Here is a 17,650-nt window from a genome sequence, read left to right on the forward strand (position 1 = left end):
TATAAGAATGCTGGGAAGGGACTCTTCACCAGGGACTGTAGTGATAGGACAAGGGGTAATGGGTTTAAACTTAAAACAGGGGAAGTTTAGGTTAGATATAAAGAAGAAGTTCTTTACTGTGAGGTTGGTGAGGCACTGGAATGGGTTGCCCAAGGAAGCTGAGAATGCTCCATTCCTGGCGGTGTTCAAGGCCAGGTTGGATAGAGTCTTGGATGACATGGTCTAGTGTGAGGTGGCCCTGCCCATGGCAGGGGCACTGGAACTACATGATTTCAAGGTCTTTTCCAACCCTAACCATTCTATGATTTTATGTGTGTACGTTGGGAGGAAGTGCAGACCACGTAGCTGATCGGATCGGAATGATTGAGCACTGTGAACACTTTGGGCATACTCCTTCATTCCAGTCCCACAGAAGGTATTTTACTCTGGAAGGCATGTGCAGGACTAACAGTCTTAAAAATGTTAGAAATAACACAGTAAAGTGAAATAATATTACATTTGAAAAAATATTCACAAAATTTAGTAGTTTTTCTAAATACTGACAAAGGAAAACAATAGTACTGGAGGTTACAGTAAAAGCTTAGCAAGCCAATGTATTACCTAGAGATATATTTTTTTAAAGAAATTACCTGTGTTCTTGGAATTACTGTAATTTTATTCTTAGCAGGGCAAGCAGCTTCCTGTTGGAGGCCAGATGTTACAGCAGATGTGTGTGTTTGAGGGTGTGCTGTTGTCACTGCAGATAGGCTTCAAAGTAGATTGTTACTTCTACAAAGTATGTTTTCTCCCTACAGATTACTCTGTGATTCCAAACCCATATTTTAACTAATAAAAGATCGTGTCTGGCAAAGCAGTTCATTTTTACACAGAAATTGCTCTCTTGTCTACATGCAAAAGCAAAATTAAAGGAGGGAACACTTTGTCTTTCACAGAAGAAAGCTGTCTCAAGGTGCCTAGGGTTGAATCTCACTTTTATAGAACGTGCCACTCTGAAGATTTACTTGTCATCCCAAGGAAAAAGGAAATACCAAAAAAATATAGAGGTTATAGGCATGAATAGAAAATAATCAGAGATTTAGCATGGGTAGATTTGTCTAGGCAAAACAGTAACCACAGTTTTGACATATGGAAACCCTGGAAGTTTAACCATTTTTATTAATTGCTTTAGATCAGTATACAACCACTAAAATAGTTTGCTTTCAAGGATTACGATTAAGTAAAGCATAACTCCTGTTCCCTTGTGCATCATTAGGGTAAAAATTTGTAGTGATAAAATGGCTTTGTTTTATTTTGCTGTTTCGCATATTAAGATACTAAAACAGTAATAAAGGATGAAGTTACATCATGAAGCCTATCAGAAAGGGCCACAAAATACAGAAAAGGTCTGAAATGAAAATTTGATCAACCATATTGCAAGAATCAAGTTTCTTGCAGGATGTAACTGCATTATAGACTCCACTGGCTCCTATTATTATCACCAGACCTCTCTGCCGGCTTCATATTAGGGCCATTTCTATCAAATACAGGTCAGCCACTTCTAGAGAATTTGATTCACTGGTGTTTATTTTGGGAAGATTCCTTTTCTGCAAACATTTTCAGTAAAAGTATACCTTTATAAAATGAGAAATAATTCAGAAAACTCTCTCATTTTCTTTGCTAGAATTAGGACCTCTGATATTTCTTCATTTAAATTTACTTCAGTAAACAAGAAAGATTAATACTGTATAAGAAAATATTTAAAAAGAAAGAGCTAATAACACACCATTATAGTGAAAAGTCAATTTGCACCAGTAATTTCCCTAAAGATTGTGTTGATTTTGAGTTTGTTTTTATATAGCAGATTAAAAATCTTGTGTATGTGGCTGAAGGAAATCTGGTTCTAATTCTGAGGGGAAAACTAGGTGTTATATGAAATTACCAGTGGCAAAGCAAAAATACTAATTCTAATATAATGAAATGCAAAGCAAATCTCAAACCACAAAATTCATAAATTAGTAGTTTTGAGTATTACATCTGGTTTTAATTAACATATTTGTAACAAAAAGCACAAAAAGATCTTTAATCATGGAAATCGGCCCTTTTATACACTGAAAAATCTGAGGAAAAAGAGAATTGCAGAAACGAGGAGAAAACATAAAAGGTTGTTATAAAACCAATCCCCCTCAGGATTGTCCAAAACCTGAAACCTTTTTCTGAGCACCAGCAGAACTGTGGTTAAAGTGATTATTCGGACTACTGTTCCAGCTGCCCCACCACTTCAGGCCCAGGACAATGGTTGCAGAGTGAAATGGAAATCCAGATAACCAGCAACCAAGACACAGTACAGCTGTCCTACCACCATGGCTTCGATCACTGTTCAGTCTTCCATCAAATCATCAGCCTAGCCTCAGAAGCTCTCATCTGTGTTTTGTGTATCTTTGATAGGTTTTGGGGAAATAAGTAGGCTTGAAAAGACGGCTGTGTGAAACTGCCTGTAGATTTGAGATGCAATAATCAGCCTCAGCTGTCATTTCAAGAGAAATGGTATTTAACATAGCTCCCTATTTCCCGCTGAGCTATTAGTAATATGAACATGGTTTTTCAGATGCAAAAACTAAAGCCTCAGTTAAAAGTGCCATTTGAATAAATATAATCCTTTTATTTTTTTACTTTGAGACATTAGTATTTATCAGCTGTACTAGCCAGACACTAGCCTTACCATATTCATATAGAATAATTCATATGACATATCATTGACCAAATTAATTCTAATTAAAAGTGACTTTTTGATACTGATTTGTGGAATTCTTCTAAGCTAAAGTTTCCTCTTTATCTACTCATATTAATAATTCTAAAAATCTAGAGAAAGACAACCCATTACCCTATTCTAAAAGGATTTTATATTCAAATGAATATATATATAAATGAATGGTTGATGCTGCCAGCAAAACTGTGGCCTACTGTAGAGCTGGGAAAAGCAATCTAGAGTATTTGCCTAATATATATACTGCCAAATATATATATATGTAACTGTTCTGATGATGAGAGAAGTATTGATCCAATATTTTATTGGCCTATTTGTCTCTAGATTCAATTTGTATGCAAGATTTTGTACTCACATTACCAGTTTTTTTCTCTCCCTGCATTTTTTATTGTGTTTGGCCCATGGCAGTTAGATTATTTCTTACTCCCAATGCTACTCGCTGGGCTGTATGGCATAATTACTACCAAGACTGGGGTGCTGTCATGGTTTAAGCCCAGGCCGTAAATTAGAACCACACAGTCTACTTCCCCCCACAACCTTTCTTCCCTCCGCTCCTGAAGGGACGGGGAGGAGAATCAAAAGAATGCAACTCCCATGGGTTGAGATAAGAACAGTTTAATAACTAAGGTATAACACAAATCACTACTGCTACCAACAATAATAATGATAAAGGAAATAACAAGGGAAGAGAGTACAACCGCTCACCGACCGGTACCTTGCCCCCACCCCGCAGAGTTCCAGCCCTTCTGGGAACTCTCAGTTCTACATCCTGGGCGTGATGTGCTGTGGTATGGAATACCTGTTTGGCTAGTTTGGGTCAGGTGTCCTGTCCCTGCTTCCTCCTGGCTTCTCCTCCTCCCTGGCAGAGCATGAGACTCACAAAGTCCTTGGTCAGGGTAAACATTCTGACCAGCAATTCAAAACATCGGTTTTATCAGTATTATCCCCAGGCCAAAAGTCAAAACCACAGTGCTGCACCAGCTACTAAGAAGTAATAAAAATGACTGCTACTGTTAAACCAGGACAGGTGCTTTACAAAGTATATTCAAGAGGGGAAGAACTGTGCTTTGATAGGAGGAGTGAAATTTTGTTCATGATAATTTAAGCAACTAAGTTTTTAAGTAAATTACTAATTTAAATTACTGATTTAAGTAAAGTTAAACATACAAGTGTTCAGCAGTATGTTTGTCAGGAATTTATCTAAAAATTATTTACATAAACTACTATATTAAAAATGACTACAGCAAATAATGAAGTACTGTTAAAGAGGAACTAATTGTTGTGGATTTGTTTTTTTTATTTGGTTGGTCGGTTTGAGGTTTTGTTTGGTTTTTTAATTTGAAAGCTGTAGGTTTTGCATAGGGCCATAAAGCTTGACGTGTTATTTTTACGTAAATTACAGTCATTAAAAATGACCCATTCTTATGTGCCAACAACACTGTACAAAGACAGAGGTACTTGAGAATAACTTACTAAATGCTAAAATGAGACAGAACTGGAAATCTCCCTACAGCTTAAGTGAGTGTCAGCAGGACACTGAAGCTGCAAAGCCTGAGCAGAAAGTGCCTCCTGCACACACCCATGCTTACCCCTGGGAAAACACAGGTGCATGGCTGGGAAAAGAGCTGTGAGCAGCCTTAACACATCTTTTAGCCTGGACAGTTGCTGGAAGAGGCCACTGCGGATCTTGGTGGGCTGGGTATCACCTTGAAGTGAGGATCTGAGTCTAAACACAGCTGTTAATTCTATCCTGCAATATAAGAACCTCTCGGTATTAACACCAATGCTGTTCTGACATTTCAGATTATTTTTCTTTTTAAACTATTTCAAAACTGGATAATTTTTTTAAAACTTAACATTTTCTTTACTTCTTGCTTTATGTAACCCACATACTCTCTAAAATAAAGACACAGTTAATTTCTACGCAGATTATAAAATAATTTTTGAGCCCTCTTAGTTACACTGGTAACCGCCTACAATTGAGTACTTCCTAACTACCTTCTCTGAGTTCATCTTTTCTATCTACTATTTGATAAAAAGAAAAAATTATATTAGCTTAAACTGCTGCTAAACAATAACTGTTGGCAAGTGCCTGCCACTGTGATTACTATGCTTAACTAATTTTATTACAGCAATGGCAAATAAAAGCAGGCATACCCTGTAAATCACATCTAACTGCAGGAGCCATACTAATATCTAAATACCAGCAATTCTGATTACTGCAATTAGCCCAGACTTCCACTGATCTTTTCCCATGGCTATTCCGCCCACAGTGACTGGACAAAGCAAATTTGTTTGCACAGGCCTGCTCCAGCCTTTCTTCAGACAATAGGAACTGGGTTAAAGCTCGAGAAGCTGAAACTGAAGATATCTGAACATAAGAACTGTGCGGTGTTCATTCAAACCCTCTGCTAAAGCCACAAACAGCTTTGATCTTGAGCTTTGAGGAGAAAGGAAAAGTTTCAAGATGAGCCTTGCTTTTCTGTTATGATACTTTCCTCAAAAATAAACGCATGGATAAATGGTAACAAACCAAATCACTATCTGACACTTGAGCTTAACACGAAATTCCTGACCCTGATCTTCAGGTGTAAAAGGCTGAAGTAGATATAGGTACCCAGATCCCTCCTTTGCTTTCAACATAAATAAACAAGCAATGACAGCTTCTTGCAATAAATCTGACCCTTATTTTCAACCAAAAATAACTCCTTCTGCCATACAGAAAAAGGCTTGCTAAAGGAGCCAGTGCTGGTGTTTCCGAAATCAGGGCTTCCAGAAGCAGCATCCTCTGTCAGCCTGCCAGAAGGCCCTTGTTGGGGAATTTTTATTGTATTCATCAACACAAATTAAATACACATTTGTGCTTAAAACAAAAATACAATTAATGAATGAGATTTTTTTTTTTTTTTCTGAAAGTCTGATACATAATGGTTAGCTAGTAAATTATGCGATAAAAGTTGTGTTATAGAAAACTTTTTGCTGCTATATAATGGCAGTCAAATAAAATTCCAAATGGTTGTCTGCTCTTAATGCTTACAACACTTGGGCAGGTAGGTCACCTCAAAAAAGAACTTTGCCATATTTTATCACTTTCCCATGAGAAAGTAGATGTAGGTGCTCACAATGCGAATTATCTTCATCCATGACCTAAATATCCCTTTCCATGATTTGTACCATCTTTATGGTATATAACAGTTACACAATTGATGAAAGTCATGTGAAATATATCACCATTCACTTGAATAGCATTTTGATATTATAAAAGTAGAAGATAGATCCTATCTCACCTTCGACCAAGTGCTGTTTTTTCCTTTCTTTCTCTCTTCACTGAATTGGGTTGTCCTCATTCGTTTTCTAATATGCTCTGCTGCTTTACAGACTAAAGTTTATTGCCTTCCCTGTAGAATTCCTCAAGTATCTCACCACACAGAACCAAACCTTGACAACCACCTCTATATACTAGCAGCACAGTAAATATCCTGGTACAAAACAATGTTACGATTTATATTGGCCCTGTCCACAGATGCATGAACTGACATAAATCATTAGGAGCATGGATATTCACATGGAGGGATATAAATATAAAGGCCTTGGAGAGCACTGAGTAGGAGCTGGTATTAAACATGCACACACACATAGAGACTGACAAAAAAAAGTGGACTTGGAATTTTGAAACAACTGACTTGACTATCCAAATCATCCACTGTCAACAGAAGACTTCGACTTTCAGGTTTTCAAGCATAATCTGCCACTTATAAACTAGAATCAAGAGAAAAAATACAGAAGCTAAGAGTTAATCAACGAGGTTGATGTTGTACCTCGAGAATGACTAGTTTTGTCTAACACAAGGAATACACTGGCTCAATTCAGAGTCCATTCTTTTTTTGGTAACAGCCAACTTGCACTTTAAAATGAACACTGTCTTATTCCCTCAGGATAACGGAATGCACATTAGAAAACAATTTAAAAGTTAGCATCACTTCTACACATTTAGCACCTATTTATTGCTGGTATCTCCTTGAAGTACAGGGTTAAAAAATGACAAGTTTCAGGCCTAGTGTGCAAGAAGTGTTGCATACTTTGCTACAATAGTGACTATATGGCACTGTTGTGACAAGTAATGTGACACTAATGATAATTAGAAAATGTTGGTTCACTCTGGTTCCCAAGAACAACGATTTCAACCATCTGTATTACGCAGTTTAATATCTTTCAGTTGTAAAAATTATTCTAACTTATAAGCTAACTAGTACCAACTGCTGAAAATGCTTGGTGATAGGACAATAAATTAAAGCCTGATTTTTTACAACAAGCACTTAACGGTTTCTAATTTCACTTTAACTAAGCACACACTTATGTTTGATGCCATCCACTAGTAAAAGCTTTTGTCTTATACCTTGCTCTATTTTGCCTGTCAGCAAAGTCAATGGGAATTCTGTCCCAAGTTTTAACAGAAACAGATTAGAGATATAAAACTGTGATTTCTTTTGTGTCCTCTTGTAACAATGCTTTTCTGTCCTCTGGTCATCTTTTCTGAGTAAAATGCTTCTGAAGGCTAAAACCAGATTCTCCTCCTCACCCCAAATATCCCTTGCCCGTATACCTGCTCTTTTTAACACAACCTGGGGACAAAAATCTGCCTATGGTAAACACTATATAAAAGAAAGAAAAAAAAAAAGAAAAAAAATTACTTTGGACTAGTTCACAAACTAAACAAATTTCACCTACAGAAGCTTCTCTCTAATAGTCAATATTTAACAGTTTCTCACTCTTCTGCCATTTCTGGGCTTACTTTGGGAAGGACTGCTATTAAAACAGCGATGGACAACTTTAATAAGCTCTGATATTTTCTATTTCCTTACTGGTGCTCTAAACACATCATGGGGTCAAAGTAAAACTCTTGGCAGGTCATATTTCTGTGCCTTTTCACCATAAGCTTGTATCATCAATACCAAAGATATTCCACTAACTTAAGCTGAAAAAAGGTGCAGGAGGCCTGCTAAGGTAACAAAATAAAGGCAGAGGAAACAAGCTGACTTGGACAGTTCCTGCAAGTCAAGCTGTCTCTAGCACAAAAAAATTGCATCACGAAGCATTTTATAGAAAAGAAATACCTTTTATTCTAAGTTAACTTAATGTCTGATACTAATTACATTCTATATATTACCTTTCCTTGAATTGTCTCTCTTTTTTGAAGGAAGAAAAAAAAGAAACACTAAAAAAACACCCCTGCAGATAGCCAATTTTGCTCACCATTGTGTCACAGTGCACAGACCTGAAATTCCTCTGCTGACCTGAAACAGAAACTGTTTTTTTCCTTTTTAGAGCATAAACATGCTGTAGTCACTAAAAATTAAGGTAAAAATTAGTGTTGAGCATAAAAGAATCCTCCAAATATTAACATATTTAAAATGATAGCTACAAATCTTCAAATGAAAGACGAGCATCAATAGAAATCAACAGAAATAAACCTGCCTTTTAAGCTCAAAATCAGCTTTGCTGGAATACTAGGCCAATGCATGTCACTCACACACACAGAGATAGAAAGCATTCAGACTCATATTCATACTCAGTGATTTCATAAGAAGAATTACTCATTCTGTGCTCACTATAGTTTTTATGATAATAAATCAAATGACAATTACTGCCAGTATCTGAGAGGCTCAAGCATTTTTAAAAGAAACTTATTTTGTAACCTCCTGCAAAAAAATCAAACCAGTAAGTAAATATTTTCCCACTGCAAGTGAATGTTATATAAAAAAATCCAGTCTTACCTTAACTTTAAGCACAGAAGAAAACATTTTAGCATCTTCAGATACCCCTCCAATGTACATTTTTTTTGTAAAGACAGGTGCATGATCATTTTCATCCTTCACTTCAATAAATACCTTGGCTGTATTACCTAAAAGAGACAATGGAAAGTATACATAGAAAATTTTTCAATAAACCCTTAACACCTACCATAGTTCATATATTTACAGCCCAAACAGATTATATAAAATAGGTGCATGGATAATACTGTAAAAGTAAATTCATTAGAAAGAATAGCACATTTGCTGTGAAGGGTAGGAACTTGAAGGAAATAAAGAGATTTCATGCTTTCTTTTTCTTTTTTTTTTTTTTTTTTTTTTTTTTTAAATCTACATTAATTGTTCCTGCATTTGCTAATCTTGAATTGAACTTGGACCTGAAATTTGTACCTTTAGAGAAAATGATTCCCATTATCTGTACACTTGCACTCTGCTATTATGGATATCTGAATTTGCTTGTAATCAAAAGCTGCGATGACTTTCTTTAGAAACCAAGATATTTGGGAAAAATATAAGAAAAGACCTATAACTAATTTTACAAATAATTGGAAAAGCACAATTAAGGATCTTCTACTTTAGTTACACAGATTTTGGTCACATGAAATTCTCACAAGTGTTAGAAAGAGGCAATGAACAGGTAACATATACTAGCAGTTATACTGCAAATATCAGCTTGCTTTTTCCATTTCCTGTGCAGCTTGCTTTATGTATTTTAATTAACTCCCACACAAATACTTAGTGGGTGATTCTGCCATGGTATCTGTAAACTCACAAACAGTCATAATGTAGCACTTGGCTAAGCAGCCTTGACACCTAATGAATTTACTGTATTAATTGAATGCAAGCCTAAGCCTATCTTCATCATAAACCAGGAATAGCTCATGGGAACTCAAGAAGTATCACTTCATCCCTAGGGGTTCAGCACATCTTCAACCAAAATACTGCTGTTAATTTGTGTTTTATTAAACAGTTACTGATCCACTCCACTGAATCACAGACAACAACTTCTGCAAGAAAAAAAACTTCTAGCAAAAACTACAGAGCTAGTGCAAAAAAGATATAACTGCACATTAATCTACACTAACATCTGCTTGTCTCTTTCAGAATTGTATAATCCAGAAAGACTGCTGGAAATTATGATATCCAGTTCATTAAAACCACATTTTCAAGTGATAAATTGCCTCAATTCAGAGTTGGTTTTCCCAGCTTTTTTCAGTGCCAGGGTAATTTCAACACTGTACAGGTGCCATGCTGATCTGAGTTAGCTTCAAAACACAGTCTCATTGAGAAAGTGCTTAGTAGCTGTATCTTTAGAGGACAAAAAAAGCAAACAACCCAGATTATTTCTTAGATTGTCAGAGTCACCACATGTGCTGGAGTCACCACAGGTGACCCTGATCTATCTGATCAGGTGATCTATCTGATCGTCCAACTGGTGAGAAACAAATGAGGAGTTCATAAATGTAACTGAAATCTGAGAAAAGCATTTAATATGCCATCCAAGGCATTAATAGGAAAAGAATTAAAAAAAAAAAAAAAGAAAAAAGAAAAAGAAAAAAAAATTACATTTCCTCAGAGGAACAATCAATTATTAACCTTTCACATTGACCTGTAGAGATATGTTAAAAAACTTGTAGGTGCTGTTACTTCATGGGAAAATGACTTCATGACATTCATTCTTTTTACAGACATGGAAAAAAATCCATAATCCAACACCTGAATACGTGTAATATGGACATAATGGCCTGTTTAAAAACATCTCTAGTTTGCTTATGTTGTTTTCAAAAGAATGCTTCTTTATTTATTACAGTGAAGAAAACTTTCAGTGAAAGAGATACTGAGAGGTTCCATGAATAGTCAAACCTCTCTTGTTAAAATGTATCCTTAATGTTTCTGGCTGCAATACTGAGTTACAGTTAGAAACTGCAGCTACACCCTTTAGGGAAGAAGGCAATTGCAGCAGGATTACAGGCAATGTGTGTAAGTGACCTTGACCTGCTGAGCTAATAAACAGTTATATCAACGGCTGGGACCAGTTTACTGCTGTAGGGAAGATCATAATTGTATCATATACAGTACTGGTAGGACTAAGCATTTGCAGGCCTGCACTAGCTCTCTCTAATGCAAATTAAACATCTTTTTCATAGTGCTTGCTATCTTCATAATTTCAAGCCCATTTTGGTGAGGTGGCTTAGCCTGGTGCAAAGTTTGCTTTGCAATTTGCTCAAAACATTTATTTAACTTGCTGGTAGTACTCTGAGCTGCCAAAATGCTGATTTGTTTAGTAACGGTTGAATGCTTGGAAAATGAGAAAGTTATTACATTGAGCACAAAACAAGTTAAATATCCTGCAAATACAGAGACTAACATCAGCATCGTTAAAGTTAAACATATACCTTCATTTTATCTTACTGCCTGATTTTTAGACACAGCTTATATTTCATTCGTTCTGGCAGGCGGAAGGGAACACGGCATCCGTGAACTCCTCCCTACCACGCGCTTTTTATCTGATTCCAGCCTACAGCTGGCCATGGTTAACAACCCTCAGCCACATACAGAGGTTGCCTTATCTCATATCGGATAAGCCTAGAAGAAGCACACATTAAAATCTCTCATCAGAAACTGTGCCATTTTGTGTGAAGGTCCTGCCAGAGCCTTCACCATGGGGATTTCCTCAGCCACCTCACTTGATTTGGTCAGGTATCCCCTGCACTCTGGTGCCCAGGGACACAGGGTATGATGCTCCTACATCTACCACCTCTGCACCTCCAATATCCTGCATGATTGAAAAGGCCACCCAATCTGAGCGTGGTCTTACAAAGCCTGGTTTAGATTCTGGCATTAGACTAATTTTTTTCTTCATATTCCAAATTTGTTAATGCTTGTTCTATCATTTGAGTGTGGCTCTAGCTCTCTTTTCTGGTACCTGAAGGGAGGCAACAGGACTCACTATATAATGTGCACTGATACTCTCACAGGCAGGACAGTGAATACCAAAGGATATCAATATTTACATTCATCTTTCCAGAAATTTTGTATCCCCATGTATGTAAAACCATGCTGCTTTGGTATTCTAGATCTGGAATCCAGCTCCAGCTACATTCTTTTTCATGGATTCCAGGAGTTGAAGCCAGAATTTATTCCTCTGTGGTACAACTTGTGAGACCTAATCAATCCAAGTAGAATTCTTATTACAGTGACTGAGTTACCTAAATAACTGGCCAGGTGAAAGAATTAAAAACATCTTTCCCTAGACAAAGCAACACAGGACTGATAAGGTGGCCAGAAAGAGCTGAGAACAAATTTGATTGAGTGCTACAATTATCTGCCTTCAGCTGTAAAGAAAGTACTTCTCTGCATGCTCTGTATGCAGATGATAAGCAAATAGTTTCTTTAGTTTTACTCCACATTTTTATTGCTAAGACACATTTATTGTCTGGATTTTTCACACCAATTAGTTCAACAGTCACAAAGGTCAAGTCAGCCACCCAGACAATACACTGCAAAGGAATTTTCTTCACCACAATCTCCTGCAAGGCGTTCTGTGTTCCATTTGCCTCTTCTAGTCCCACCCTGAGATGAGTTGCAGCGCAAAGGTTATGCAGAATTTCAGGTGCTTGTAAGTGATCTTCAGCTTAGAAGAACCAAGCATACTGCATGCACTGCTCCAGCTAAATAATCACTCCCAAAACTAGAAGATGAAGTATTTGGATCTTTCAGCTTTTGTGATTTGCTTTAGGAGAGTGAAAACATCCTTAAAGGTTCTCTAAAGGAAGCCTAAGGACCCTCTGAAGCACATAAAACTAGTAGATCATTACTAATATGGGAAACAAAATGAACAAACACTCCAGAGAGCTGGTCAGAACTAGTGTACGCTACCACTTCCAGAAGTTTTTTCCAGATATGCTTGTTGAAAACTCTTTCCCAGTATTACTGCCTATCTAAGTAGAGCTAATAATATGCCTGTGTCATGTGAGCCTGTAGTTTCTTGCCAGATTTCAGAAATGAAGTTGAACTAAAGAAGTGCTTTTTGAATGCTGAGACAGTGTCAACTATGCTTTCATTATTACCGTTTTTTTTCACATTATGCTTTCATCACTAATGCTGCACTTGTCCTCCATAATATGCCAAGCCAGCCATTCATAGAGCTGCTTTTCATGCATCAATAATTTAAACATAAAAACCACATAGATTAAGCAGTGGCTGTTTGTTCTGTAGTAGGTAACAGCAAATTCTTCTCTTCTAAAAGTTCATTTTAAGCAAACTGGGAATAAGAATTGTAATTCATTGGGGTTCAATAGCACTTTGCTTTACTACTGTCTTAAAAAGTCTGTTGAGCAGACTTGGTGCTTTGGCAGGTAAACTAAACTGAACTTCAGCTGCACTCAAACTCACCTTACTAAATTTGGCAGAACCAAATAGGAACCAGCACCGAGTATTTTTCAGTGGCATTTTCATCTAAATCAGCATTTGCCCATAAAGCCTGAACAAGCTCATCATATGCTGTATCTGACCAAGAACAGTGCAAAAAGAAGCTTTGACTAGATTCAAACAGCAACGTGTTTGGAGTAGCACAGATGCAAGGTCTCATTTAAATCAATAAACCCCATCTTTTATACCAAATAAAAGCAACCATAGGAGATTTAAGTGTGGTGAAACTGGAAGGAGCACTTGGTCACAAGGTACACAGCTGTGGCAATGGCAGGCTCTGTGATAGGCTAAGGTGCAGAGCAGGGCTCCCCAGGAAACCTGAGGAAGAGCAGGGATCCCCACCTGTAGCCGGCAGCTCTTGTGAGCAGGAACAATGTGGGAGATTTAAGTGGCCCTAGGGAGCCGCTTGACCAGAGATGTCAAAAAATACAAGGAAGGGTTCTTCAGGTACATAAAGAGCAGGCAGAAACAGAGGGAAAATACTGGCCTGCTGTTAATCATGAAAGATGAATTAGTCACCAACAGTGCTCAAAAGGCAGAGATTCTCGACACTTTCTTCACCAGGACTCTTGAACCCCAGGCCTTGGAATCAAAGAATCCAGGTTGATGCAAACACAAACCCACCATCACCGAAGGAAGAGTTGGTATGTGAACTGTTGCAGGAGTCCGACCCCTACAAATTAATGGGCCCTGATAATATCCACCTAAGGTTGTTGAAAGCTGGCTGACATCACTGTGAGGCTGCTTTCCATAATTTTTGAGAAGTCATAGAGATTGGAGGATGTCCCAGAAGGCTGAAAGAAGGTTTATGTCACTCCCATCTACAAGAAAGGCTTAAAGGATGATCCAGGAAATTGCAGGCCCATCAGTCTTACTTGAGTTGGCGGTAAAGTAATGGAATGAATCCTCCTGGGGGTTCTCACAAGTCAAATGAAGCACATGACTGGGAAAAGTCAGAACAGACTCACCAAGTGCAAACCATGCTTAATAAACATGATTGCTTTCTACGACAAAGTAACCTGCTTGGCTGATGTGGAGCGAGTGGTGGATATTGTCTACCTAGATTTATTCAAGGCTTTTGAGGCAGTTTCCCACAGCATCCTCCTAGAGAAACTGATGCATTACAGTCTTGACAAGTGCGTTTGTGTGGTGGATGGGGAGCTTGCTGACAGGCCACACCCAGGTGGTGTTGAACAGTGATGTTCAAACTGGGGACCTGTCACAAGTGTGGTCCCCCAGGGATGAATATTGAGCCCAAGGCTATTTAATATCTTTGTAAGTGATCTGGATGATGGAATCAGGTGTACCCTGGCAAAGTTTGCTGATGATACCAAACTGAGTGGGGACATGGACACTCTGGAAAGGAGAGCCACCCTGCAGGAAGACCTGCATAGGCTGGAAGAGTGAGGTAACAAGACTCATGAAGTTCAACAAGGACAAGTGTAAGGTCTTGCACCTGGGAAAACATAATCCAAGAGAGCAGCACAGGCTGGCATCTACCTGGCTGGCAGCTGTTCTGTGGAAAGGGACTGGATGCTCCTGGTGGACAACAAGCAGTAAGCTGTTGTGGCAAAGAAAGCCAACAGGATGGTGGGCTGCATCAACAAGGGCATCACCAGCAGCGGTAAAGATGACATTATCCCACTCTGCTCAGCCCTTGTCAGGCCACACCCAGAACACTGTGTTCAGTTTTGGTCCCCACTATACAAAAAAGACATGGACAGGCTGGACAGAGTCCAGAGAAAGGCCACAAAGATGATAAAAGGAGTGGAAAACCTTTCGTATAAGGAAAAGCTGAGGACTATGTTCAGCCTCAAGAAAAGAAGGCTCAGGGAAGACCTTATCACCATGTTCCAGTATTTAAAGGGTGGCTACAAAGAAGACAAAGACTGTCTTTTTATGAGGAGTCAAGTAGAAAAGATGAGGGGTAATGATATTCTGATTGGACACAAAAGGAAAACTTTCACAATTAGAACAATCAGCCATTGGAATCAGCCAATCTCCCCAGGAAGTTATGGATTCCCCAGCATTGGACACTTTTTAAGATTCTATGATTGAAAGCAAGCTCACATTTTAAGCAGTGTCTCTTAAATATATTGCTTTGTTGCCCACAGAAATATGAAGTTTCTTCCCAGTGGCTTTCAGCGAAACTACCCCAGAGCTGTGTCATAGAGAAGGCAGATTTGCAGCTCTTTAGGCTCTGCAGCATATTTTGTCCATCTATCACATCTGAATTCAGGGACTGGCATGGCAGCCTATTTATAAAACCATCAGCACATCAATTTGAAAATAAGAATGTAACACTACTTGAAAAGTCAATAAAACAGGGATAGCGAATTCATTTTCATATTTAACTTAGTAAAACTATAGTTCCCAATTAGTATGGAGCAGTTGAGGAATTTTGGTTAAAAAATTAGTGCTATCCCTTTTTGCTTTATGATTCTCAAAAGTTTATTATTTTTTTAATTAGAAAACAAAAAACATTACTTGGAGACAGAACTATTCTTTTACTCTCCAACACCCACAGCAAAAGCCTGTCTTACCACTGGGATTACAGCAGCAATTTGACAACAGAAATGACCCTCCTTGGGGCAGTGCCTCAGCATATGTTTGGGAAATCGGTATACACCACTTCTTGCTTGGGGCTGCGCCAAAGGCAAAAAAAATAGTTCTAACAATGAATAAAACATGTAAACAATCAATTGAAAGGCACATTTTTGCTTAAAAATCTTTCAATCCTGGAATAAATACCATCTCTACCAAGATCATAGATTCATACCTGGCAGTGAATGTAATATTTAGCACAACTGACTGAAATGAAGAAAATGCCGAAGTGTATTTCCCCCTCAGCTGGTCTAACACTCTTAAGATACTTTACTTCTTGCTTGTTGAATTCTTCTTCTAACTTGATTTTTAACAAGAAATTGTGCCACTCTGTCATGGTTTAAGCCCCGGCTGTAAATTAGAACCACGCAGCCTACTTCCCCCCCCCCTCCCTACTCCCCAGAGGGATGGGGAGGAGAATCGAAAGAATGTAACTCCCACAGGTTGAGATAAGAACAGTCCAGTAACTAAGGTATAACACAAATCACTACTGCTGCCATCAATAATAATAATGATAAGAGAAATAACAAGGGAAGAAAATATGATACCGCTCGCCGGAAAAGAGCCCGACCGAAAAGAGGACGTGCCCTTCCGGGTAGCTCCCAGTTACATCCCCGGGCATGACGTGCTGTGGTGTGGAATACCTCTTTGGCTAGTTTGGGTCAGGCGTCCTGTCCCTGCTTCCTCCCGGCCCCTCCTCCTCCCTGGCAGAGCATGAGACTCACAAAGTCCTTGGTCAGTCTAAACATCAGTGTTATCAGCTCTGTTCCCAGGCTGAAAGTCAAAAACACAGCGCTGCAACAGCTACTAAGAAGGAGAAAAACTGACTGCTACTGCTGAACCCAGGACAGTATCCACCCCTTATTCCATACCATTCACGTCATGCTCAGATCCCACATTTTCCATATACCCTCACTCTCATCTCAGTGCACTGTTATCTTAGTGCAAGGACCAATTCCTATAAAGCTACTGAGTCCATTCGGTTCATGATGTTGGGCTCCATCTCTTGTAACAGTCTTTCAGGGCAGGAGAAGCTGTGTGCAGTGTTGGATCGTTGTCTGCTGATGCTGATCATTCCTTTACTGTAGAACTTGTCCGGTTCTATCAAAGTTCATTCTCTGTTGGGATGATGGTCGGAGGGAAGTCAGGGCCAGTTGCTGGTGCCCTGCAGACTTCTAGTTGATGGCTATAGCAGGCAACAGCGTACAATTGAGTTCATTGTCTGTTTTCCCCTAAAATCAAATCCCCTTGAGGTACGCATCGGACTTCCCCATCTTCCTGCATTACCCACCAAGTATATCCAGGTCCCTGAGCAAAAGCAATCCCATGAGTGGGTTTGCCTTTACCTGAAGCAGGAATAACCCAGACTGTCTTCCCCAGCAAATTCTTCATGTGCACCACAGGAACTTTGTCCCCCTCTACAATATGTAAAAGTTCTGACTGTGCTGGGCCAGCCCTGTTGGCAGATCCTCTGGTGTTGACCAACCAGGTGGCCTTTGGTAAGTGTGTATCCCAATGCTTGAAAGTTCCCCCACCCATTGCTCTCAGTGTAGTTTTTAACAGCCCATTATACTGTTCGATTTTCCCAGAGGCTGGTGCATGGTAGGGGATGTGATATACCCACTCAATGCCATGCTCTTTGGCCCAAGTGTCTATAAGGTTATTCCGGAAATGAGTCCCATTATCTGATTCAATTCTTTCTGGGGTGCCATGTCGCCACAAGATCTGGTTCTCAAGGCCCAGGATAGTGTTCCTGGCAGTGGCGTGGGGCACACAGTATGTTTCCAGCCATCCAGTGGTTGCTTCCACCATGGTAAGCACATGGCGCTTGCCGTGGCGGGTTGGTGGGAGTGTGATATAATCAATCTGCCACGCCTCCCCATATTTATACTTCAGCCATCGTCCTCCATACCAAAGAGGCTTTAACCGTTTGGCTTGTTTAATTGCAGCACATGTTTCACACTCGTGAATAACCTGGGCAATAGTGTCCATTGTTAAGTCCACCCCTCGATCACGGGCCCATCTGTATGTTGCATCTCTGCCCTGATGGCCTGAAGTGTCA

The 17,650-nt window shown here is 39.0% G+C and overlaps 1 protein-coding gene across 3 annotated transcripts in view; it reads right to left on the reverse strand.

Annotated features, from left to right (window-relative positions):
* The window catches only part of PCDH15 (protocadherin related 15), a gene marked incomplete at both ends in the record, with an annotated part of 382,058 nt that overhangs the window by 60,881 nt on the left and 303,527 nt on the right, over nucleotides 1–17,650 (reverse strand). For all 3 annotated transcript variants that reach the window (XM_080620329.1, XM_080620327.1, XM_080620328.1), the window contains one exon: nucleotides 8,518–8,645. In XM_080620329.1, the coding sequence (XP_080476455.1) occupies nucleotides 8,518–8,645 (128 nt within the window). The remainder of the gene's footprint in view (nucleotides 1–8,517; nucleotides 8,646–17,650) is intronic.

Source organism: Psittacula echo, assembly GCF_963264785.1.
Source record: "Psittacula echo genome assembly, chromosome: 6".
Classification (NCBI taxonomy): domain Eukaryota; kingdom Metazoa; phylum Chordata; class Aves; order Psittaciformes; family Psittacidae; genus Psittacula; species Psittacula echo.